At 45.4% G+C, this 27,559-nt stretch overlaps 1 protein-coding gene across 1 annotated transcript in view; it reads left to right on the plus strand.

Moving 5' to 3' along the window:
- doc2b (double C2-like domains, beta) overlaps nucleotides 1-27,559 on the plus strand; it is a 132,719-nt gene that overhangs the window by 17,798 nt on the left and 87,362 nt on the right. The window contains exons 6-8 of the mRNA XM_062988546.1: nucleotides 3,016-3,166; nucleotides 11,088-11,186; nucleotides 11,389-11,559. Of these exons, the coding sequence (XP_062844616.1) occupies nucleotides 3,016-3,166; nucleotides 11,088-11,186; nucleotides 11,389-11,559 (421 nt within the window). The remainder of the gene's footprint in view (nucleotides 1-3,015; nucleotides 3,167-11,087; nucleotides 11,187-11,388; nucleotides 11,560-27,559) is intronic.

The raw sequence follows: 27,559 nt of genomic DNA on the forward strand, positions 1-27,559 counted from the left end.
TGAGCGATTATAAAAAACGTCCTTGTGTATCTTTCTTAAAGAAGAAGGATGCCGCCATGGATTTTTTTTCTCCTGATGACCTTAAAACCACACACAGGTTTTATGTCTCTGTCGTCCTCGACGTTCAACCCCATCCATTCTGTAGAAATCGCTAATGGTGTCTTATTCCTTAATGAGCTTTCTAATAGGCCGCGACTGCTTTCTAACAGCCTTTTTTTTCATTGTCCTAATAAATTAACCTGTATGGATACAACTGTTATTATCACTCATTCAAGAATAGGAAGCTATTATTCATCCTGTCAAGATGCTGACGGCTCAAAGGTTAATCACCGCTGTGCAGATTCATGTCAGGTACAAACACGATTCCAAAAAAGATGGGACAGCGGGAAAACTTGTAAATATGTATTCAAGCACCGATGTGATTGGCTGTTGTCCAGTGGATGGGATTATTTGCAATATTCAGTGTTCTCTCAGTGTCAGTCCAACGCCAGGATAAAGATAATAGGGTTAAAAGTCTAGTATGCTGTGGTGACCCTATACTGTTCAATTGGGCACTGTGGTAAATTACACTAGGGGCGGCACGGTGGCTAAGTGGGTAGCACTGTCGCCTCACAGCAAGAAGGTCCTGGGTTCGATCCTTTCTGTGTGGAGTTTGCGTGTTCTCGCCGGGTGGGAGGAGTAGTAATCCGCTGTGTCCGAGAGATGCTCAAAGAAGCTTTAAGGGGAAGAAGATTTTCATGTGACGATGACGTGAAAGCAGCGGCGCATCAGTGGCTACGAGCTCAACCAAAAACATATTTTGCTGACGGCATTAAAGAGTTGGTACGACACCGGGAAAAATGCATCAGAAGATGACTAGAGTAGAAAAAGGATTTTTGAAATAGAGTTTAAAAAGTGCGGAAACTTCCTCAAGAACCCTCGTACATACAAATGCGCTTTATAATGCGACACGTTGTTAATGAGAGACGGGATCGACGCCGCACTGGCTCAAGGAATCTGTCTTGTCAGGATCATGATGGAATAAGACTTGATGTGACTTGCATCCAAGGACAGGATGTTCAGGGTCTGTTTCATCTTTTATGATAAGATACGATTCCATAGCTATATGACGTATGACTATGAGGAATTAAAGCACAATCAGCATAATCAGCCATAACATTAAAACCACCTCCTTGTTTCTACACTCACTGTCCATTTTATCAGCTCCACTTACCATATAGGAGCAATTTGTAGGTCTACAATGACTGACTGTAGTCCATCTGTTTCTCTGGATGTTTGTAGCCTGATTTTACCCTGTTCTTCAATGGTCAGGACCCCCACAGGACCACCACAGAGCAGGTATTATTTAGCTGGTGGGTCATTCTCAGCACTGCACTGACACTGACATGGTGGTGGTGTGTTAGTGTGTGTGTGCTGATGGAGTTTTTAAACACCTCACTGTCACTGCTGGACTGAGAATAGTCCACCAACCAAAAACATCCAGCCAACAGCGCTGATGAAGATCTAGAAGATGACCGACTCGAACAGCAGCAATAGATGAGCGATCGTCTCCGACTTTACATCTACAAGGTGGACCAACTAGGTAGGAGTGGACAGTGAGTGGACACGGTATTTAAAAACTCCAGCAGCGCTGCTGTGTCTGATCCACTCATACCAGCACAACACACACTAACACACCACCACCATGTCAGTGTCAGTGCAGTGCTGAGAATGATCCACCACCTAAATAATACCTGCTCTGTGGTGGTCCTGTGGGGGTCCTGACCATTGAAGAACAGGGTGAAAGCAGGCTAAAAAGGCATGTAGAGAAACAGATGGACTACAGTCAGTAATTGTAGAACTACAAAGTGCTTCTATGTGGTAAGTGGAGCTGATAATGTTAGTGGAGCTGATTTTAATGTTATGGCTGATCATTTCTGTTTGGAATCTGACTTTGAGCGCTCACCAGCATGCCTCACACTGATCAGCCTGGCTGGCTCACAGCAGGTTGCTGGTTTGGGTGATGAAGATGGTAGGTGGGTCGCTCCAGCTGGGTAATGGTCCTCGCCAGCAGCAGCTGCTGCCATCAATCCTGACATTTTAGCACCTGCTGTTTGTCACAGAACATTCATCTGCCAGCCTGAGGTGTGAACTGTTAGCTATTTATTTAAAACACATTGCTGCCGTATGGATTGGAGAGCTTAAATGACACTAATAAGGCTAATCATTATTCATGACAGGACAGGTCATTACTGGGTACACAAGATCAGTTCAAGTCTTCAGTATGGGCAGATGTAGCCTATAGCGGTTAAAGTACTGGACTAGTAAGCATAAGGTTGCTGGTTCAAACCCCACCACTGAGCGAGGCCCTTAACCCTCACTTGCTTAGCCTGTATACTGCTTTTTTTTAAAAAGTATTTCCTAAATGCAGTATCAAACAGTCATGGACAATTTGGTATCTCCAATTCACCTCATTTGAACGTCTTTGAACTGCGGGAGGAAACCGGAGCTCCCGGAGGAAACCCACACGGACACGGGGAGAACATGCAAACTCCACACAGAAAGGACCCGGACCGCCTCACCTGGGGATCGAAACCCAGGACCTTCTTGCTGTAAGGCGACAGCGCTACCCACCGAGCCACCGTGCCACACCACAAATATATGTGTGTGTATGTATGTAAATATACACACCGATCAGGCGTAACATTACGACCACCTTCCTAATATTGTGTTGGTCCTCGTTTTGCTGCCAAAACAGCCCTGACCCATCGTGGCATGGACTCCACTAGACCCCTGAAGGTGTGCTGTGGTATCCGGCACCAAGATGTCAGCAGCAGATCCTTTTAACTCCTGTAAGTTGTGACGTGGGGCCTCCATGGATCGGACTTGTTCGTCCAACACGTCCCACAGATGCTCGACTGGATCGAGATCCGGGGAATTCGGAGGCCGAGTCAACACCTCAAACTGGTTGTTGTGCTCCTCGAGCATCATCATTCCTGAACCATTTTTGCTTTATATCTTTCTCTCTCTGAGCAGGTGTGGAAGCGTTCTGGAGCCTGGTTCTACAAGGCTTTGCCGAAGTACATCCGTCCAGTGAAGGATCCCTTCATAGACAGAAGGCCTGGTACAGAGGAGCAGTCGGTAGCCAGGAGTGCACCCGTTAACTACTCATGGGCCCACAGCAAAGGTTGGTGTTCTGGTCTTGTATGTATTTTTAAATAACAAATCTGTCCCGTTTTCCCTTGTGAGTGAACCTGGCACAGTGCCTGTTCTATCAAAAGTAAATAAGATTACTTGATTTATTTTTTCTTTTCGGGAATTGGAGGAAGGGGGGTACAGTGCCTCAGCGCTGATAAAGTACAACCATGTGTGGCATGTGATAAGCGGCTCCTTCACCACACTTTGGGAAAGTGCCCGCAGCACCCCTTGCTGTGACTGTGATCACATAACATGTCCGTGTTCCATAATAAGCTTAGTGCCAAGAGACACTGGTGCTCCTGACCTAAAAACAAGTCTTATCTGGTGGGACACAGGCAATAATAACGACTCCTTAAGGGCTCGACATGGCCACAGGTTAGTTTACGTGTTTCAGCCACATCTATTGGCAGCAGTTTTGGCAAGGCCCTACCCTGTACCGGCATAAATGCACCCCTGTCTGAAAACCTAGTGAGCTGCCTAGCTGCTTCAGTAGAGAGGATTCTATCAAGAAATCAAACCCATTATAGGCAGATTATTTAGACGCACTACTTATACAGCGATTACGTATCGTCTAAGTAGTTATATATATACAGTATGCACATTGTACATTTGCATTAGTTTTTTATCTGACTGTCTGTCTGCCTGTCTATCTATATATCTGTCTGTCTATATATTTGTCTATCTATAAATCTGTCTGTCTGTCTGTCTATGTGTCTGTCTATCTATTATATCTGTCTGTCTATCTATATATCTGTCTGTGTTTATCTATATATTTGTCTGTTTATCTATATATCTGTATGTCTGTCTGTCTTTCTATATCTGTCTGTCTGTCTATTTGTCAGTCTATCTATATGTCTGTCTGTTCATGTATCAATCTGTCTGTCTGCCTGTCTGTCTGTCTGTCTGTCTATCTATCTAATATCGATCTATCTATCTGGCTGTCTGTCTTTCTATCTATCTCTATCTATGTCTATCTTTCTGTCTGTCTGTCTGTCTGTATCTTTATATCTGTCTGTCTGTCTGTCTGTGTCTATCGACCTGTCTATCTTTATCTATATATCTGTCTGTCTATTTGTCTGTCTGTCTATCTATCTATATATCTGTCTGTGTTTATCTATATATTTGTCTGTTTATCTATATATCTGTCTGTCTGTCTGTCTATTTGTCTGTCTGTCTATATCTATTTGTCTGTCTTTCTATATGTTTGTCTATTTATGTATCAATCTGTCTGTCTATCTAATATCTATCTATCTATTGATCTATCTATCTATCTGGCTGTCTGTCTATCTGTCTATCTATATATCTTGTCTGTCTATCTATCTGTCTGTCTGTCTATCTATACATCTTGTCTGTCTATCTATCTCTATCTATCCATCTATCTGTCTATCTGTCTGTATCTTTCTGTCTGTCTGTCTGTCTGTCTGTCTGTCTGTCTGTCTGTCTGTCTGTGTCTATCGATCTATCTATCTTTATCTATATATCTGTCTATCTATCTGTTTGTATATCTCTCTATACATCTATCTTTTTTATTTACGTTTGTCTCACTGTCCTGACTTGTTATATTAGGGTTATAGAATGCAGTATACATCCTAAATGACTTTTTTCATCGGTTTGTATTGGAAAAAGCTAAATCATGATGAGTTTACTGCAGAAGCCTCGGGGTAACGTTCCTCTGTTATATCGATTTCGGGCAGAGCAGCGTATGAATTATGCATTTTAAATTCAGTGAATATGGTGACCCGCGGCACTGAAAGTTTGGTAAAGAAGCGTATTTCACTGCACTGTCAGAACGAGCAGGGTGAGAAGTTTAATGAGTCGCGAACACATCGAGACCGCCAGCGATATCATTTGCTCTTGACGTCCGGTAGCACATTCGCCTGAGAGGACCGAGTTCTGTCTTTGTTTATTTATAAGTTAATGGTGCTGTTGAAACGCTGGGTGGACGGAGGAGGCTGGACAAGTGCAGGCAATCAGGGAACTCTTTTTTTTTAGCCTCAATCCATATTCAAAATCTATAATCAGGCAAGAGTTGAGAACAGGGATCAATATAGAAGTAAAGATGAATCACAGGCAGAACCAGGACCAGGAACTGCTGGTCAAATGATCGCTCAGAATTAAGGCATATATGTAAAATGCGTCTATGTAGATGGACGATAAATGCTGGTTGCTGGCGGTTTACCACAAAGGTTCTCTTTGCTTCCCTGCCTTTGTTCGGAACAGCAATTAGAAACCTCTGGCCTACTGAGTAGCTCTTGGCATCCTAATTCAGCCCTTCATCTCCCGGATTCAGCCTGCGAATCCTACCCTAAGAGCCTCCTGAATTAACGCTGATGGGTTAATCAGGTTACGTTGAACGGAATTGTTGTAAATGGGGCCTCATTGGAATTGCATGAAAATGCAGCATTTGGCAGCCGGGACAGATTTGGCACGGTGATGCGCTACCACGACGGGCTCACGCAGGCTAATAGGGGCTCGTTAAGCCGTAAAGGAGACGGCAAAGTCAAAGGCCGGAGCTGAGCGGTCCAGCCAATCGCGGCCTCTCCAGGCTCTTTATTCTGTCCCTGTTTGTGCCTGTGCTGTTTTCTTATTGATCGTTTTGTGTTATTTCGGGGAAGAGGTGCAGCTCGAACCCGAACGCACACGCCGCTGTGTTTTATCGGAGCGTGGTCGTACAGCACAGCGGTTAGCCCGGTGTGCTATCAATGTTTCAATAGGAGGAACTGGATTCTGTGTGGGAGTGTTACACCGAGACGCACGCTGTGGCCGATTCGCCGAGTGAATAGAGGCTTCGTGATTTATCGCCACTTCTTAGCGTGGTACGTTTACCTTCAGGGGTAGATAAATTGTTTAAGTAAAAGTCAAAAAATACTTGGAAAGGTACGTTCTTTACAAACGCATTATTTTTTCTGATGGGTGTGTGGTTTGGGAAGAAATATCAAGGGTTATGTTGCCGTGGTAACAATATAAATGAAATATAGTAGTTGTTCATGTATCACGTTTACATTTACACTTCCTAAATGTACAGTCATTTTTTTGAATTCATGTGTTTCAGCCCCAACAATTACTAACAGGTGTAATAAACCAATCATACACAGTCAAGTCACATGATTAAGACCACCAACTAATTGGACTCGTTAGAATCGAAAGGTCATTGATTCAAGCCCCACAACTGCCAGGTTGCCACTGTTGAGCCCTTGACCCTCACTTGCTTAGACTATTCTGTAAGTCGCTTTAGATAAGTTCTCCACGCTCCTCCACTTTCTGTACAGGCGCCCTGGGCAACCAAGGTCCTTACACAGCGTCAATAGCCCCACCCTTTAGTCCGGTCTTTTCCTACCCAGCTTTTTTCGTCCGCCAGTTGTGCCTGCTGGAGCGCCTGGTTGACCGGTAGCAGAGCCGAGATTCATTCTAATATCCAGAGTAATCGCCGTGTGCAGCACGGACGCCAGCTAGACGGGCTGGGAGCGACTCAATAAGGTCCTGGTAGGTCGTCCCAGGTATCTGGAGCCACGCTGACTGGAGTGCATCCCACGGCAGCTGGAGGGGGCGAACACGACGATCAGGGTGGTCCAACAGATGCTCAGTTGGGTTCAAGTCTGGGGAATTAGGGGGCCAGGGTAGTACTGTGTGACCTGTTGCATTGTGTTGGTGCAAGATCCAGTTCGCCCCAGGAAGGACAATCAGCATGTATGGGTGTACGTGATCTGCAAGAATGGATCCATAACCTAATTGGTTGAGAGTGGCTTCCACATAGATGCACAGAGAATGCCACAAATGGATAAAAAAGACAATCTGTCTGCTTCTGAGCCCCATATTCAGTAGGCTTTGCTGAACTGTTGTTGACACACGTCTGGTAGCCCCCTGGTCCATTTTGGCAGTGAGCTGCTCCGGCGTAGCGCCTCGGTCCGCCCCCGTGCACCTTCGTAGCCGACGTTTACCTCTCACATCAATAGCTCGTGGTGCTCCACAGTTTCCACGTCGCTTATTTGCAGTGGTGCCATTTGTCCACTCACGATACGCTTTCACCACAGCAAGCACGTGAACAGTTCACAAACTGCTGGGAGCTCAGAATCTCTGCACTGGTGTGCTAGCAGATTATCACGCTTTGCCACCTTGGCGTTTGTGATGAGTTTTGATTTCGTTTTTAGACGTCGGACTGGATTTGGTGCTCGGACTGGTTAAGACACTGGACTAGTAATCGAAAGGTCGTTGGTTCAAACCCCACCACTGCCAGGTTGCCACTGTTTGGCCCTTGATCCTCATTTGCTTAGACTGTATTCTGTAAGTCGTCTGCTGAATGCCAGAAATGTCCATTGCAGGGGTTTCGTAGTGACCGAGAGGTTCCAAATTCAAGCTTCTCCTGCTCACACCCAAAAGAACAAAGGAGCAAAGACCCCTACAGGGTGGACGAGCTCTTGTTTCTTGCTCATGCATGTAGTTTTAGAAATGCTGCCACCCTTGGCTCGAAAGCCGATAATTATCCCTTTTTGCAACTCTGACGAATAGCCCCTTTTACCCATGAACAGGTGTCCAAATACTTTTGGCCACATTGTGACATTGTGTATTAGAAGCATCCCAGAAAATATTGCTGGCATGAGATACTATCTTTGCTTAAAAATGTTCTATTCTATTCTATTTTAATAGAATTAAAATCTTGGTGCTGGCACATTCACCACCGAAACGAGTGCTAAGTGGGCACCGAATCGCCCAGCATTTTCCAAACGTTTTCATATTTCAATCGCCGTACACCCGAACAGCTAAGAAATGTCCTCAAGTACTCCCGTGTACCTCCGACGTACCTCCAGACATCAAGAGCCCACACTGTCCCAGCACTTCAACCCGGGCCGAGCGGCCTCTCACGCCGCTGTAATTGTGTTCTTCAGTTCAAGCAGCATCTGGAACCAGGACAGGAGAAGATTACATTTAAATGCTAATTAAGCCGCCATCTCTTAATATTCTTTTCATGAAGCGGTAAAGCCACAGCTAGCGTCTTCGCCGCCCGGCGCGCAGAAACGGCTTCGTTTATATGGTGAACGTAATTGCTTTTCAGGTTGAATTAAACAGCTCCAAACGTCGTCTGAAGCACGGAGAAGCTTCTGTGCTCCTTGTATGAAACGTTTGTGATGGTTTTTTTTTTTAATGCATTTGACCCCCTTTTTCTCCCAATTTAGCGTAGCCAATCCGCTGCTGGGGACCCCGGCGGGGTCCAAGGAGGGCGTATATTTGCAGTCCACCAATCCCTTCTTATTCCTCCATACTTTGGTGGATTTGCGTGTGAGGTCAGCTGAGTGAACGTAGAGCCACGCCCTGATCTCTGCGCCCCTCCACTGTCTGTACAGGCGCCCTTTAGTCCACTAAGGTCAAGGTCCAGTTAAGTCTACCAAGGTCCACTAAGGTCTACCAAGGTCCACTAAGGTCTACCAAGGTCCACTAAGGTCTACTAAGGTCTACCAAGGTCCAGTTAAGTCTACCAAGGTCCACTAAGGTCTACCAAGGTCCACTAAAGTCTACCAAGGTCCACTAAAGTCTACCAAGGTCCACTAAGGTCTACCAAGGTCCACTAAGGTCTACCAAGGTCTACCAAGGTCCACTAAAGTCTACCAAGGTCCACTAAGGTCTACCAAGGTCCAGTAAAGTCTACCAAGGTCCACTAAAGTCTACCAAGGTCAACTAAGGTCTACCAAGGTCCACTAAGGTCTACCAAGGTGTACCAAGGTCCACTAAGGTCTACCAAGGTCCACTAAGACAATTGCACCCGGGAGCTCAGAATCCTGCTTCGCCCCCTTGGCGTTTACGATGAGTTTTGATTTCATTTTTAGATGCTGGACTCGTTGGAATCGTAAGGTCATTGGTTCAAGCCCCACCACTGCCAGGTTGCCACTGTTGGGCCCTTGATCCTCATTTGCTTAGACTGTATTCTGTGAGTCGCTTTAGATAAGTTCTCCACGCTCCTCCACTTTCTGTACAGGTTGCCCTGGGCAACCAAGGTCCTTACACAGCGCTGATAACCCCACCCTTTAGTCCGGTCTTTTCCCACACAGCTTTTTTCGTCCGCCGATTGTGCCTGCTGGGGGCTCCCAGTCGACCGGTAGCAGAACCGAGATTCGAACCCGAGAGCTCAGAATCTCAGCGCTGGTGTGCTAGCAGATTATTACGCTTTGGCATTTGTGATTTCATTTTTAGACTTTGGGGCTCGTCATTGGTCATTGGTTCAAACCCCACCACTGCCAGGTTGCCACTGTTGGACCCTGGACCCTCAATTGCTTAGACTGTATTCTGTAAGTCACTTTAGATAAGAGTGTCTGCTGAATGCCAAAAATGTCCATTGCAAGGGTTTGGTAGTGACCCAGAAGTTCCAAATTCGAGCTTCTCCCTTCTACACCCAAAAGAACAAAGGAGCAATGACCCCTACAGGGTGGACGAGCTCTTGTTTCTTGCTCCTGCGTGTAGTTTTTCTTTTCTCTTCTCGTCCTCGTACTGCAGACTCCACCAGAGTCGATTCAGATCCAATAATGGGTTCTGCGATGATGGTGCGCGGCCGTGTAAAAAGCATCCTCGCGAGGAGACGGCATTGATTTTTAGGTCTTAAAGCTACTATTATGGTGAAATGTGGTGCCTCCCAGAGCGCCGCCCGTCTTTTGGCTTTCTCAGCGGCCCCTGCTGCTACTCTTGATTATTATATTCGGTTTGATGCTGCTTTTACTGATCTGTTCTCAGTCATACGGCGCCGATTTACCACTTTTGTTTGCTGAAGCAAAACGTAATAAACAAGCTTCTGTCATCGGGGATTGCAGTTTAAAGTTGAAACTGTATTTTTTTATTATTTTGGTTGATTCTTTATTTAGTGTTTGCCTCTTTTTTTCACCTCATCCAATCGTAGCCCAGCGCCGATCGAGGAGGGCTGAGGCCGTCACGCCCCCTTCCCCATCATGCAGCTGGCGATCGCTCCTTTGACCTGCTAGGGACATGGTCTCGATCAGCCGCCCCATGCAGGAGCCTCGATTGGTCAGCATTGCCCCTTCCCTTTACAGACACACGATCGCTGGGATCCAGGGTTCCAAGCTCCAGCGGTGCTATCAACCGGTCAGGCATCTTCATACATACGATCGATGATTGGCTGCGTCTAAGGAGGAGGTGGCCGAGGCCCCATGAAGACTCGGCATCCTGTGCCGGACCTGTTATCGCATCGCGCCCAGTGTAGCCCTGATCAGGATCAATCAGTGATAACACTTGGGGGTCATTAATTAATCAGTTTATTAACAGCCCTGTGATCAGGTATTGGTCAGTACTTCAAAGTTAGGAGTTGAAAGCTTCAAGAGTCAAATTGTCTGCCTATATATGTTCCCATCAGCCCCTTCTTTACATTTACATATTTTCATTTGCAGCATTTAGCAGATGCTTTTATCCAAAGCGACTTACAGTACCGTGACAGTATGATGTCTGAGCAATTGAGGGTTAAGGACCTTGCTCAAGGGCCCAACAGTGGCAAACTGGCAACCACCCCTTCTTTCCTCCTTGATGAATCCACGCACCTTCTTCTTCCACATGTCCTCCACAGCTCTTCAGCTGTTATGAGGACCTATGAGCCGATTGTTGTTCATGCAGCCGCCCAGCCCAGTCGAAAGGCAGAGCTGAGATTCGATACGATGTATTCGAAACCCCAACTCTGGTGCGCTAGCGTACTTTACCGCCGCGCCACCTGAGCGGCCCTTTAAACATTATTACATCACGAATGTAAAATGCCAATCTGGCATCCAAACTAAAACATACTGCACATTTTTCCACACACAGGTGATGTGACGACTCGTAGACATGAAGGTATTTCACTGGAAACACGCAGAGTTTGTTCTGCTTTCCTGTCAAAACATTGTGAACCCTGCTGACAGCTCCCCTCTGTGTTCTGTCTGTAGTCGACTCCAGCGAGAGCGACGGCAGCGATTCCGAGCTCAGCGACACCAGCAGCGACAGAAAGACCTTCATCTCCGAGAGCATCAAAAGACGACACTCGGGTAACTCCACAAGCACACTTAAACATGATTAATATACCATGATGATGATACATTCACTTTCTAATACCCCTAGACTATAGACTGTTTTAAGGAAGGCGGGTGAAATGACCCTCTTTAAATCCCAACTGTGCTTTTGTTAAGAGGCAAAACATCTCGTGTGTGGAATGTTTTACAGCCGTATTTTCTTTCTCATGTTTACCAGCTTTATCAGAGTTGAGTGGAAGTCTGGCAGTTACGCCCCTGCAGTCCATCCTGACCAGCCCGTCCAGAGCCAGCTTGCTGTCCGAAAGTCGCTCCAGTCTGGCCAGCAAGAGCAGCAGCCTGGCTCCTGCCACCGAGGATGAGGACACGGACCAGGGCCGCCCATTATTGTGTGAGTGATACACACACACACACACACACACACACACACACACACACACACACACACACAGATGATCTGTTCTATATGGAGCCTGTGTGCTTTGGCTGCTGTACTGTGAATGTGTGCTGTAATGATTAAATAGTGTTATTTCTCTTACGATTTCTGGCCTGGGTTCAGCAACACTTCAGTCATGATTTATAGCTAGATGGATGGATGAATATGGATCCAACTATTCATCCATATTCCTCCATTTGTCCATCCACATTTAATCAACCATCTAACCATCTATCCATACATCCTTCCATATTCATCCATCCATCCAATCAGAACTGAATGCGGATAGTTGGATGGATGAATGGATGGATGGATGGATGGATATGGATGGATGATAGATGTGGATGGATGGTTGAATGTAGATAGATGAATGGATGGATGATAGATGTGGATGGATGGATATGGATGGATGATAGATGTGGATGGATGGTTGAATGTAGATAGATGAGTGGATGAATAAATGGATGGATGGATGGATGAATATGGGTGGATGGATGAATGGATGGATGGATGGATGAATATGGGTGGATGGATGGATGGATGAATATGGGTGGATGGATGGATAAATGGATGGATGAATATGGGTGGATGGATGGATAAATGAATGGATGGATGGATGAATATGGGTGGATGGATGGATAAATAAATGGATATATGAATGGATGGATGAATGAATATGGGTGGATAGATGGATGGATGAATATGGATGGATGGCTGGATAAATAAATGGATATATGGATGGATGGATGGATGAATATGGGTGGATGGATGGATAAATAAATGGATATATGGATGGATGGATGAATGAATATGGGTGGATAGATGGATGGATGAATATGGATGGATGGATGGATGGATGTATGGATAGATGGATAAATGGATGGATGAATATAGGTGGATGGATGGATGAATATGGGTGGATGGATGGATGATTGGATAAATGGATAAATGGATGGATAATAATGGGTGGATGAATGGATGGATGAATATTGGTGGATGGATGGATGAATGGATAGATGGATGGACAAATGGATGGATGAATATGGATGGATGAATGGATGGATGAATATGGGTGGATGGATGGATGAATATGGGTGGATGGATGGATGATTGGATAAATGGATAAATGGATGGATGAATATGGGTGGATGAATGGATGGATGAATATGGGTGGATGGATGGATGAATGGATAGATGGATAAATGGATGGATGAATATGGGTGGATAGATAGATGGATGAATATGGGTGGATAGATGGATGCATGAATGGATAGATAAATAAATGGATGGATGAATATGGGTGGATGGATGAATAGAAGGAAAGAGTTAAAGCACATTTGGGATGAATTGGAAGGACACAGATTGCCCAGATGCTCAGATGCCCAAAAACCTTATCAGCAGGTGTCCACATATATATGTAGCGGCCACTTGAGCCTGGTTGACGTCCAAAAACGAAATCTCACACGTGCACTCCCAGGCTCCCTACTTCCCCCGCACAGAGCCGTTCTTCACACCCCCTCCCTCTGACTTCATTTAGTTCATTTACCTTGACATTTTCAACGACTTTATGTAACAGCGGTTCATCATTCTCAGACGCGTCGGTTATGAATGGTACGTGGGATCCGAGCTGAATGAGGCTGTTTTGCTCTTCACGGCCAAGCAGTGCGGAGCTTTTGTGCGAACTGGACGGACGTCACTGATCGAGACGAGTCGGTTTTGTGTTCAGTTATCGGGCGCTTATGTACTGAACGTTGCCTTTAGAACAGTGTGAAAGTCACGTGGACCATTTAAGATCGGAAAATCAGAAAGGATTTCAGAGCAGTAGGTACAGTAGATGGAGTTGACTGTAGCATGTAGAGCATAGCCTGTCTTTGCTTATGTAGTACAGTTATGTATGGGAGCCCACCACCCAACACCAGGTGGTGTTTTTTTTTACATTTTTCTTCTTTTTCTCCCCCTTTAGCGCATCCAATTGTTCAATTTGGATCGTGCTTCCTCTCTGTCTATGCCGAACCCTGCCCTGACCGAGGAGATCGAAGCTCCTCCGAAACATGAGCAGCAGCCGGATGCATTTTTGCCACTCACACATTGATGAGTGTGGCGCCACCTAGCGTTGCATGCGGAGAGAGGCACTCTTCCTCATCTCTGAGCAGGCGCCTCTAATCGGCCGGCAGAGGTCGTAATCGCATTCCGACAGAGAGAGACCCACATCCGGTTCTTTCTCCCGCCCCCCAACTGAGCAACCGGCCAATCGTTGCTCATACAGCCACTCAGCCTCGAACCGGGGAGGCAGAGCTGGATTCGATACCACGTACTCAGAATCCAGCTCTGGTTGCAGCGTGTCTTTTTACCGCTGCGCCACCTGAGCGGCTCTGATGGTAATGGTAAAAAAAGCGAGGGCGCCCCCTAGCGGGCATAATTGGCAATGCCTGGAGCAGACAAAATCGGCCGCTAAAAGTCTGCCGTGTGCGAAACGAACCAGACTGAAAGTGAGTGACGCTGTGTAAGGACCCTGGTTAGTAGCCCGAGGTGCATGTACAGAAAGCGAAGGAGCACGGAAAACAGGGCGTGGCTCTCAATGCGCAAATTCATCGAATGAGGCGAATGTGAAGGTGTCAGTGTACTGTGTGAGCGTCAGAGGGAGCATGAGGCAGCCAAAAATACGGGAAAATGCATAGCAGTAAACCTCCTCCTCATTGGACGATTTACCTAGCGAATTCAATCACAACATTGAAATTCTCAGTGCTCTTAAAGCCTGTACAGTCACCCTTCAGACGTCCCGCTTGGCGGCGCTTCCGTTTAAAGCCTTGTTAATCCGGCGCTCATGTGGGGCCGCTCTGCTCTCACGAGGCTCTTCAGGTATCAGTCCTGAGTGGTCCGACCCTGAGCTGTTTCCGTCAGAGTCGATTTCATTCAGCGCTCCGACCGTTAATTACTTTTACTTACCAGGGAGTCTGAGGACTTGGAGAAGTGTACACAGACGTAATGTTTTCTCAGGTCTGTCATGGAGTCACGTTTATTTACAATCCGCTCCGGTGAAAACGGGAGCGTCTCCTTTTCAGATACAGTTCCGGTGTATGAACTCAATTATAAGTCAACAATTCTATAACAAAATGCTTCCGATTTTGCACCAAGAAGGTCCGTTCCCGTTCCAGCATGACTCAGACCTGAACCCTTGTAAACATAGTTGGGATGAATTGACACCACGACCGTGAGTGGTGTCTGTTTTGACCGTACGGATACACGGACACATTTCAAAACGGTTTGGCTTGTGATGTCACAAGTCAATTCTGCATTAGAACCTTGTCGGGCGAGGTAGGGCCGGAGGGCGAGGTAGGGCCGGAGGGGTTCTTCATATCTCCTGCAGTTGCGACCTCTGGTGGCGGGTCGATGGTGCCTGCGCGATGAGACGGGGGATAATGGAGATCAGTGCGCAACTCTCCGTGCGAGATACGGATCTCCATATGAACCAGACCAGTTCACAGCAAGAAGGTCCTGGGTTCGACTCCCAGTCGGAGTGGTCCGGGTCCTTTCTGTGTGGAGTTTGCATGTTCTCCCCGTGTCTGTGTGGGTTTCCTCCGGGAGCTCCGGTTTCCTCCAACAGTCCAAAGACGTGCAGTCAGGATAATTCACAGCAAGTAGATACTGGGTTCGACTCCCAGTCGATGCCGATGGCGCCTGCACGAAGAGACGCGGGATATCGGAGATCAGTGCGCGACTCTCCGTGCGAGATACGGATCTCCATATGAACCAGACTGGTTCACAGCAAGTAGGTACTGGGTTCGACTCCCATTCGATGCCGATGGTGCCTGCACGAAGAGACGCGGGATATCGGAGATCAGTGCGCGACTCTCCATGCGAGATACGGATCTCCATATGAGCCAGACTGATTCACAGCAAGAAGGTCATGGGTTCGATTTCCAGTCGGAGTGATCCGGGTGTGGAGTTCGGATGTTCTCCATGTGTCTGTGTGGGTTTCCTCCGGGAGCTCCGGTTTCCTCCAACAGTCCAAAGACGTGCAGTCAGGATAATTCACAGCAACAAGGTCCTGGGTTCGACTCCCAGTCGGAGTGGTCCGAGTCCTTTCTGTGTGGAGTTCGGATGTTCTTCATGTGTCTGTGTGGGTTTCCTCCAAAAGTCCAAAGACGTGCAGTCAGGATAATTCACAGCAACAAGGTCCTGGGTTCGATTCCCAGTCGGAGTGGTCCGAGTCCTTTCTGTGTGGAGTTCGGATGTTCTCCCCGTGTCTGTGTGGGTTTCCTCCAGATGCTCCGGTTTCCTCCAACAGTCCAAAGACACGCAGTCACGATAATTAGAGATACTAATGTCCCACTAGGTATGAGTGTGTGTTAGACTGGCAACCTGTCTGGGGTGTTACCTGCCTTTCACCCAGTAAGTCACGCCCACCACGACCCTGTATACCCTGCCTAAATAGTTCATTTTGACTAAACGATTGCTAACTGAATTGCCGTAGGATTGCTAGGACGCCTCATAGTGCGAATTAACCAGTAAACGTAATCAGCAGCACTGTTTGTCTCTTTATTTTGCGTAAACAAACATCATCCACCCCCCATCATTAAACTCTATAGGAGTGTGTGCACACTGGTAGCTTTTCATTAGCTCCACCCTGGAAAGACCATCCGCAGCCCGACTGGAACACAAACGCCGCGGGAAAAGAAGCGACGAACGTTTCTCATGCAAATAAACAACGACAATTTGAAAATCGGGCCGGGTATCGTTTAACCGGCGTGATTAATAGCGCTCCCGTCTCTCCTGATTAGCTCCACGCAGAGAGCAGCACTTAAGAGAAGATAACCGCGGAAGATCCCGAGTCTGTTTTTCTTCGTTCCTGAAAGACTGAGAGGAAGCGATGCTCTAACCGCCCCTAATGACACATGAGTCGATAAACAGGATGAGCGTGTAGCCTCATTAGAATCGAATTAGTCGGGGGTGCTGTGATGGTCTTGGTAGCACTTATAGAACCTCGGTTCAGCCTCGGAGTGTGTGGAGTCTGATCAGATTGAAAACAGGAGTCCAACAGTTCAAATAAGGGTTGAAAGAATCCCTGTTCTATTTTACTTTGGTCTATTATGTTGTCCCACTAGTGCTGAGATCCAGGTTTGAATATCAGCTGTGCTACCAGCCAGCCAGGCGTCTGTGCAGACACTTCATAGAAGATAACCACCAAAGACCTCCAGTTTGTCTTCGTTCCTTAAAGAACGAAAGGAAGCGATGCTCTAACCACCCGTAATGACACGTGTCGATCTAGGTTTAAATCTCAGTTGTGCTACCAGCCAGGCAGGCGTCTGTGCAGACACCTAAGAGAAGATAACCACAAAAGATCCTGAGTCTGTTATTCTTTGCTCATGAAAGACCGAAAGGAAGCGATGCTCTAACCACCCTTAATGACACATGAGTTGATCTAGGTTTGAATCTCAGCTGTGCTACCAGCCAGCCAGGCGTCTATGCAGACACCTAAGAGAAGATAACCACAGAAGACCCTGAGTCTCTTATTCTTTGTTGCTGAAAGACAGAAAGGAAGCGATTCTCTAACCACCTGTAATGACACACGAGACGATCCAGGTTCGAATCTGAGTGGTGCTACCAGCCAGCCAGACGTCTATGCAGACACTTAAGAGAAGATATCTGCAGAAGATCCTGAGACTGTTATTGTTTGGTCCTGAAAGACAGAAAGAAAGTGAGTCGATCCAGGTTCGAATCTCAGTGGTGCTATCGGCCAGCCAGGCGTCTATGCAGACACTTAATAGAATATAACCTTGAAGGATCCAGAGTCTGTTTTTCTTTTAAAGTAGCGCTTCTGCTTCCACATCTGGAAGCCATTACTTTGCTAAAAATGAATCCTCTAACGACTCGACTCTTGACTCGTGAGTTGATTCCTCACCTCTAACGAATTTTCCCTCTTTTTTTCCTTCAGCTTAGACTTCTTGAGGAAGCATTTGGGATCTCGTGTGTGAGCTTGTGTGTCAGCTGATTGGTGGACTGAGTAGCTGGTCGCAAGTCCCACCTAGGGCTTGTTCCTTTTTTTAGTTTAGTGAGGTTCCTGTGCACCTCGGGTCCTGTTCCCACACACCACCCCGTTACACTTCATAGCAGAGGTCAGTTCTCAGGAGGGCGAGGGAAGCAAGGAGATGCACAGAATAATAATAAACCAATCTGTCCGTTCGGTCCTGTGGCTGCTTTTTATTGCCTGTCGTGTTGGGTTGCTAGGCTTTATTTGAAGCCATGCTATAAGCAACAACAGTGTGGTTAAGAACAGTGTAAAACCTGGCTCCCTAATTTATTTTTCCGAAGTCTAGGAAGTGATATACGTTCCTCTTTTATCTGATTACAGTACACTTGCACTAATGTCTCAAACACCAAAATGTGACATCCTGTTCTGAATAAATCAGTCAATTCCCAACAGCGTTTTACATCACACCTTACACAACCAGCTTCAAGCATCATCTACTAGAAAATCATTGTCAATGTGGATGGAGGAATAGGCAAGAGGAATTGCAGCTTCTTCACGAATGCTAACGAGGGTGCGGGTACTTGACCCCGATCCCGTTTTCAACGCTCTCTTTCGGCGTCTGTACGCTTTGATGCGTGATTCATTTTACATGCTGCAATTAAAATGCAGAGTTAAGTGAAATGTGAGCAGAAAGCCAAGATCTGGGTCTCGGAGAGCTTAGAGCTGTCCACACGAAGCCTGTTTTAAATCCTTTTTTCTTCCTCCAGATAAATGATAGCAGTTTAGCATCTGTGATTGATTGGTAGACTGAGTTTAACCTGGAGTTTAATGTGGTAGTTCCCTTTCTCTCAGCTTGTACGTGTTGGTTGTGAATAATACGCTGTTTGTATCAAAATTATTGGTTTTATTTTTAGACCTGACATACCTGAACTTAAAGGAACTTTAGGGCAAGCTAAGCCTAGTGGTTAAGGTACTGGACTAGTAATCAGAAGGTTGCTGGTTCAAGCCCCAGCACTGCCAGGTTGCTGCTGTAGGGCTTTTGTGCAAGGCCCTTAACCCTCAGTTGCTCATGTAGGTCATGTAGTTGGTGGCATCCGAATACTTTTGGTCATGTAGTTGTTGGTATCCAAATACTTTTGGTCATGCAGTTGTTGGTATCCAAATACTTTTGGTCATGTAGTTGTTGGTATCCAAATACTTTTGGTCATGCAGTTGGTGGCGTTCGAATACTTTTGATCATGCAGTTTGTGGCGTCTGAATACTTTTGGTCATGTAGTTGGTTTTGCGTCCGAATACTTTTGGTCATGCAGTTGGTGACGTCGGAATACTTTTGGTCATGTAGTTGGTGGGGCAACACCTCAAAAATTGCACACGTAGAAAGCCAGACAAAAGGTATTGGACTAGTAATCAGAAGGTTGTTGGTTCAAGCCCCACCACTGCCAGGTTGCTGCTATAGGGCTCTTAAGCACGGCCCTTAACCCTCACTTGCTCATGTAGGCCACATGTAGTTGGTGGCGTCCGAATACTTTTGGTCATGTAGTTGGTGGCGTCCGAATACTTTTGGTCATGCAGTTGGTGGGGCAATATTTCCAAAATTGCAAACGTACAAAGCCGGACAAAAGATACTGACTAGTAATCAGAAGGTTGCTGATTCAAGCCCCAGCACTGCCAGATTGCTACAGTTGGACCCTTGAGCAAGGCTCTTACATTTACATTTTCGGCATTTAGCAGACGCCTTTATCCAAAGCGACTTACATTACAGTTACAGTATACAGTCTGAGCAATTGTGGGTTAAGGGCCTTGCTCAAGAGCCCATAAGCAGCAACCTGGCAGCTGTGAGGCTTGAACCAGCGACCTTCTGATTACTAGTCCAGTACCTTAACCACTAGGCTACGGCTTGCCCTTAACCCTCAATTGCTCAGACCTGACACACCTAAACTTATAGGAACTTTAGGGCAAGCTGAGCCTAGTGGTTAAGGTACTGGACTAGTAATCAAAAGGTTGCTGGTTCAAGCCCCAGCACTGCCAGGTTGCTGCTGTAGGGCTCTTGAGCACGGCCCTTAACTTTCAGTTGGTCATGTAGTTGTAGTTGGCGGCGTCTGAATAATTTTGGTCATGTAGTTGGTGGGGCAACAGCTCAAAAATTGCAGACATAGAAAGCCGGACAAATGGTACTGGACTAGTAATCAGAAGGTTGCTGGTTCAAGCCCCAGCACTGCCAGGTTGCTGCAGTCGGACCCTTGAGCAAGGCGCTTCACCCTCAATTGCTCAGACCTGACACACCTGAACTTGTATGAACTTTAGGGCAAGCTGAGCCTAGTGGTTAAGGTACTGGACTAGTAATCAGAAGGTTGCTGGCTCAAGCCCCACCACTGTAGGGCTCTTGAGCACAACCCTTAACTTTCAGTTGCTCATGTTGGTCATGTAGTTGGCGGCTACCGAATAATTTTGGTCATGTAGTTGGTGGGGCAACATCTCAAAAATTGCAGACATAGAAAGCCGGACAAAAGGTATTGGGCTAGTAATCAGAAGGTTGCTGGTTCAAGCCCCAGCACTGCCAGATTGCTACAGTTGGACTCTTGAGCAAGGCCCTTAACCCTCAATTGCTCAGACTGTATACTGTCACTGTAATGTAAGTCGTTTTGGATAAAGGTGTCTGCTAAATGCCGAAAATGTAAACTCAGACATTATGGGGCTCTTCATTGCCTCTTCTTGCTGTTAGTGGCTCTACATTCAGCTCACAGCATTAAAGTCATGTGGTTTGACAGTGATAACATCGCCCCGTCCTGCCTCCTCTACTCTCCGCCCGTATTATTATTGTTTATCTGATCCGATCTGATACGCTGCACTTTTTAAACAGGGGGGGCCTGCGGTTGCCCGGCGACTCACAGCCGAGGCATCGCTGCAGGCCCGGTGTGGTACCTGCTTCGTCTGATGAATGTGACATTATGACACAAACAGCAGAATTAATCCGCTCGGGCCGGGGAGCTCAGATCCATTTACGCCCCCCCGACGGCCCGCTGAGAGAGAGCAGACCGCCCGCCCGCTGTACCGCAGGGTTTAGGTATTGTCACCGTCGCACAGCGACTCTGCGTTTCATCCCGGTTCATTAACGTCGGCTAGAATGTGGCTTCCTGCTCTGACACCCTGACAGAAATGTAACCCTTCTACACTCACTGTCCATTTTATCAGCTCCACTTACCATATAGGAGCACTTTGTAGTTCTACAATTACTGACTGTAGTCCATCTGTTTCTCTACACGCTTTGTTAGCCCCCTTTCATGCTGTTCTTCAATGGTCAGGACCCCCACAGGACCACCATAGAGCAGGTATTATTTAGGTGGTGGATCATTCTCAGCAATGCAGTGACACTGACATGGTGGTGGTGTGTTAGTGTGTGCTGTGTGTCCACTTACTGTCCACTCTATTAGACACTCCTACCTAGTTGGTCCACCTTGTTGATGTAAAGTCAGAGACGATCGCTCATCTATTGCTGCTGTTGAGTCGGTCATCTTCTAGACCTTCATCAGTGGTCACAGGATGCTGCCCACACCACCACCATGTCAGTGTCACTGCAGTGCTGAGAATGATCCACCACCCAAATAATACCTGCTCTGTGGTGGTCCTGTGGGGGTCCTGACCATTGAGGAACAGCATGAAAGAAGGCTAACAAAGCATGCAGAGAAACAGATGGACTACAGTCAGTAATTGTAGAACTACAAAGTGCTTCTATATGGTAAGTGGAGCTGATAAAGTGGACAGTGAGTGTAGAAATAAGGAGGTGGTTTTAATGTTATTGCTGATACAGTGTACAGTAAACGAATCATCCTACGATCGTCCTACGGCGCCCCTGGAGCAGAGAGGGTTAAGGGCTGAGATTCAAACTCTCAACCTTTCAGTTGATAGCTCAAAGCCCTACTCACTAGGCTACCACTGTCCCTGTAATGGGGGTTTAATGTGGGGGTGTGAATACTTTTGGTTATGAAGTTTGTGGTGATGGAATACTTTTGGTCGTTCAAGGGGTCATGCAATGTTAAGGGCCTTACTCAGGCTGGCAGATGTGAGGTATTAACCAACAACCTTCTGATTACTAGTACAGTATCTTAACTACTAAGCACTAGTCACCCAACATTCACATTGCAGTTGGGTGACTTTGGTTCATGACGTTGGCTGATGGTTCATGACCATCTATCTATCTTCCTCCTCCATTGGAATTCAGGTCCAAAAAAATCAGGCTTTCCAGGACAGAAGTGTCTTGATTCAGGCACCTTCACAAAAACAAATCTGCCAGACTCCAGCCTTGCTAAAGCCTCAGATCGTCATCAATCCACGTCTTTCTTTGTATTAAATGTAAAAGGAACATAAAGGAAGATCGTTAGAGTGATGTAAAGCGAGTCGGAAAAGATTTAACACAACCCGAGAGAGGAAATTCGATCCAGTGTGAAGTGGATGGATGTAAGTGCTGTCGGTTCTTTTCAGTTGTTTTATTGTTACTTGCTTTTGTGCTCTGTGTGGCATCAGTGGCGATTTCTCTAAGACTGCAAGGGAAGCTCAGCTTCCCCTAAAATGTCAAAAATTAAATGGTCAAATATGTACAGTTGTGTTAACATTTAATTGACTACAAATGCGTTAGAACACGTTCATCTCGAAGACGAGTTACTTATCACAAATCGACTGACTCGATTTTGTTAACTTCTCATACATTCCCGGAGCGTCAATGCATTTGCCCGCAGAAGCTGAGCGTCTATTCACTTCTATGGGACTGCATGGAACGGTTTTTTTCATTGCTTCGAAACCCCCCGGTCATTTGATAAATGCCACGATTTTGTCCCGCCCCCAGACGCTGAGCGTCGGTCTGGACGCGGAGCTTCTGCAAGATGATTGGAGGATCAGTCGAAAGGCTGAATCCCGTTTTGATTGACAGCTATTTTGAGCTCTACACCTTCACTTCAGCTTCAGTCCCATCGCGGATTTTGCGAGTGAAGTCGAAAGACAAACTGCAACCCATTTCTTGACCATTTCCATTGTTCATTGTGTAAATAAAACACACTCATAATATTTTTTTCAGTTTAACATAATTTCAACATTTCCTTGTTCGAGTTCAGGCCATTTTCTTGTAAAGGAACGGAGGGAAGAATTTATGTATAAATAAATTGACAAATTTTATGATGTAAGTCGACAATGAGCTTCCCCTCTTTGAAAGACCAGCAGCCGCCACTGTGTGGCATGTTGAAAAAATAATCTTCAAAAAAAGGGGGACTGGCAACCTACTGTAAATACTAGCATGAATGTCAAGACAAAAAAAAGCATTGTTTTATTGTGTGGCTCAAAACACACACACGTCGTAGTGTGATGCTACATGTTAGCAAAAAAAATGTTGACACACCAACAAAAACGACGAATCACGTTTGTTTGCTACAGTTTTATTAACGTTTTAGAAAATTCAGCGTAATAAAGCGAACCCCGTGCTCACGTACACCTGTTATTCTGCACTTCTGATGAATCATCTTTTAATGAGTAATTACATGCTGGTGGGGGATTAACAGATTTAATATCATCGTAGTGGCTCTCTCTGTGGAGGCTACAGTACAGTGTGTGTGTGTGTGTGTGTGTGTGTGTGTGTGTGTGTGTGTGTGTTTATTCTTGCGCTGATGAAAAGCAAGAACTACCAGCAGGTGAACCTGTTTTTACTCCTGCCACTGACTCGTCTAGCTGAGTCACGCTGACCTGTTACTTTCACGTGGGGGGATTGGCGGTTACCTCAGGTTTGGGGTCCTGCTGGTCTTGTGAAAAACAGTGAGTGAACGTTGCTTCAAAAAAGTACTAGTGAGATTTTTCTTGCATGGAAAGACAGACAGATAAATATATAGATAGACAGACAGACAGATAAATATATAGATAGACAGACAGACAGATGACCTGGCAGATAGATCGATAGATAGATAGATAGATAGATAGATAGATAGATAGATAGATAGATAGATAGATAGATAGATAGATAGATAGATAGAAAGAAAGATAGATAGATAGATAGATAGATAGATAGATAGATAGATAGATAGATAGATAGATAGATAGATAGATAGATAGATAGATAGATAGACAGACACAGGCATATAGATAGATAGACATAGATAGATAGACAGACAGACAGAACGACAGATAGATAGACAGACAGATATATAGATAGATAGACAGACAGATAGATTAGACAGACAGACAGACCGACAGATATGTAGAAAAATATAGTCAGCCCGACAGATATGTAGACATATAGACAGACAGACAGACAGAGAGATATACAGACAGATAGATGGATGGACGGACGGACAGACAGACAGCTGTACACACAGACAGGCAGACAGATAGATATACAGACAGATTAATAGATAGACAGACGGACAGATAGATAGATATAGATAGACAGACAGACAGACAGATAAATAGATAGACAGACAGATAGATAGATATAGATAGACAGACAGACAGATAGATATAGATAGACAGATAGATAGACAGACAGACAGATAGACAGACAGACAGATAAATAGACAGGCAACATAAGTGAAAATTTATTTGCATTTGAAAGGAACTCAGTTAGTTGCTCCGCATTCGTCCATCCTCACCTCTAAGGAAGCATCGGACGCTCCCTCGTTAATCAGTCAGATTATCACTTAGAATTAAGGCACCTCAGTAGGCAGCATTTTAAGGAATCTAAGAATTTAGACACGCCCTCTTCTCAGGAGTGTAGGATGATGTAAATGCGTCTATGTAGAGAGATCACTGGGTTTTCAGACTGACCCAAGGATTCTGATGTGATGTTGTCTTAACGTGCGCTTCCTGTTTGTTCACTAAAAGGACACGACACACGACCGGCTCAGGAAAACAAAATCCTATTAGCTCTGATCTCCTCGCCCATCTCTCGGACATGCAGCGCCCGTGTGCCTCCCTCGTCGGTAGTTCAGCTCTCTCGTCTAACATCATAAAGCACATGGTGGTGGCGTGGGGTGGGGGGGGGGGGGGGGGGGGGTAGTGCTGGGTTGATTCTGAAGCAATAAACCCTTTCTAAGACCTTCATCTCAAGATTAAAGGTTCTACATGTGGGTCCAGAGCTTCAAGAAACTCTCAGATTACACTCGATGTTTGTTCTACACTTTAATTTCTGTGATAGAGAGAAAGACACTTGGTGTGGGTGTGGGTGGGGGTGTGGGTGGGGGGGTGGGGGGGGGCTAATAGGCTTTGGTTTTGAAAGAGGGGATACAACATCTGTATTACCCCCCCCCCCCCCATGACATTTAAAATTATTATACAGTTGGTCCAGCATTCTCGCCAGTGATGACGTACCAGCTTTTACTCCTGTGGACTTTTTGGAAGGGAATTTTACACTGTGTCTATGGGAATGTGTGCACATTCAGTAAGTACAGGTTTGTAAGGTCAGAAACATCTAAACTCAATAAGTAGCCTGTCAGGACCCACCACAACCCTGACCAGGATGTACTGTGATAAAACAGCTGGACTTGATAATTAGGTAGGCTGCCAGGACCCACAACGACCCTGACCAGTATATACGGCAACAAAACACCTACATTTGATAATTAGGTAGGCTGTGAAGACCCACCATGACCCTGACCCAGGATGTACTGTGGTCGAAACATATGAATTTGATTATTAGGTAGGCTGCCAGGACCCACCACGGCCCTGACCAGAATATACGGCAACAAAACATCTACATTTGATAATTAGGTAGGCTGTCAGGACCCACCACGACCCTGAACAGGATGTACTGTGGTCGAAACATATGAATTTGATTATTAGGAATTTAATTATCAGGACCCACCATGACCCTGACCAGGATGTCCAGTTGTAAAACATCTAAACTTGATAATTAGGTAGGCTGTCATGACCCACCACGACCCTGACCAGGATGTACGGTAACAAAACATCTAACTTCAATAGCTTTTATAGTAAAACAAGTTGTATTGTATCAAGTGTAACCCACATTACATACTACAACTCTTATACTGACACTTTTACCCTTTATTACATAATAAAAAACAAATTTGTATTAATAACTTCGATAGCTTTTAAATTATTCATCTTATTGCTCTAAAACAACTTCAATAGCTTTTAAAGTATTTGTTATATTGCTCTAAAAACAAGTTGTATTTTATCAAGTGTAACCCACATTACATACTACATCTCTTATACTGACACTTTTACCCTTTATTACATAATAAAAAACAGATTTTTATTAATAACTTCAATAGCATTTAAAGTATTTAGCATATTGCTCTAGAACAAGTTGTATTTTATCAAGTGTAACCCACATTACCTGCTGATTACATCCATTCATGGCTTGATTGGCTTTCACTGCGATAGAAAAGTGTTTTTCCCAAAGCAGACTGAAAAGAAATGAAAACGTTCATGCATCACAATAGGCGACATTGTTTCATTATTTCACAGAGCCCCACCAACAAGCTTGGGGAGTTAAAACGGAGACTAACTGAAGAGCTTCTGAAAATATTTTAATTTTCTGAATACGAATACTAAACGTTAGGTGGCTGCTGTGAAAAAAAAAGAAAGTGCTGAGGTAGGCTGTCAGGACCCACCACGACCCTGACCAGGATGTATGGTGATAAAGCTCTGAACTCAATAATTATGTAGGCTGTCAGGACACACCACGACCCTGACCAGGATGTGCGCTGGTCGAAACTGAGGTTCCAAGTACAAGACACAAAGTGGTGACCAGTGGAAATGAAGTCGTGTCCACATTCTTTTGGCCCTGTAATGTCAGCGTTTCAGTATGTGTGATTGTGTGATTGTGTGATTGTGTGACTGTGTGATTGTGTGACTGTGTGATTGTGTGACTGTGATTGTGTGACTGTGTGACTGTGATTGTGTGACTGTGTGATTGTGTGACTGTGTGATTGTGTGATTGTGTGACTGTGTGATTGTGTGATTGTGTGACTGTGACTGTGTGACTGTGTGACTGTGATTGTGTGACTGTGATTGTGTGACTGTGACTGTGTGATTGTGTGACTGTGTGACTGTGATTGTGTGACTGTGTGATTGTGTGACTGTGTGATTGTGTGACTGTGTGACTGTGTGACTGTGATTGTGTGACTGTGTGATTGTGTGATTGTGTGACTGTGTGACTGTGATTGTGTGACTGTGTGGCTGTGTGATTGTGTGATTGTGTGACTGTGTGACTGTGACTGTGTGATTGTGTGACTGTGTGATTGTGTGATTGTGTGACTGTGATTGTGTGACTGTGTGATTGTGTGACTGTGATTGTGTGACTGTGTGATTGTGTGACTGTGTGATTGTGTGACTGTGTGATTGTGTGACTGTGTGATTGTGTGATCGCGTTTTAAATCCATTATCTGATATACAATCTAGCGCACTGTGTAGGGAACTAAATTAATTGCCTAATATACTGTCTAGTGCACTATGTAGGGAACATGAATGCGTTATCTAATACAGGGTAGGGAATTTTTACCGTTGCATAGCAGCAACTCATTCGTTGTGGAACTACTTTTTGGCGGAACGTATTGTCAATATTAAGCATATTTAATATGAAATTCAGGGCTTCTTTGATTTATTTTTTTTCTTTATTTTGTTAAAACTGTTGTATAAAAGCAATAGAACACTTGATATCGCAAATAACACACTCCCTCTCGTGTTCTATTGCTTAATTATACTTCATCAAGTAATTTACTTAAACAGTAGGACCAAAAAAAATATACGGAGCCTGTCGAAAACCCCCCATCCTATCCAGGTCCTGCAGGTTGTGAACGCTTTTGTTAACGCGCTCCAGCTAACATCCACATGACCTGAATGATTCATCCAGTCTTACTTTTTATTCCAGCTGCTTTATTTGGTCTCTTATCAAGGGGATTCACAAAAGAAAAGAGTGACTGGAAGACTGGAATGTGCGTTCGCATGGACCTCTGAGTCATCAGCCGAGGCATAAAGCGGGCAGAG

The sequence above is a fragment of the Trichomycterus rosablanca genome, chromosome 26, assembly GCF_030014385.1.
Source record: "Trichomycterus rosablanca isolate fTriRos1 chromosome 26, fTriRos1.hap1, whole genome shotgun sequence".
NCBI lineage: Eukaryota > Metazoa > Chordata > Actinopteri > Siluriformes > Trichomycteridae > Trichomycterus > Trichomycterus rosablanca.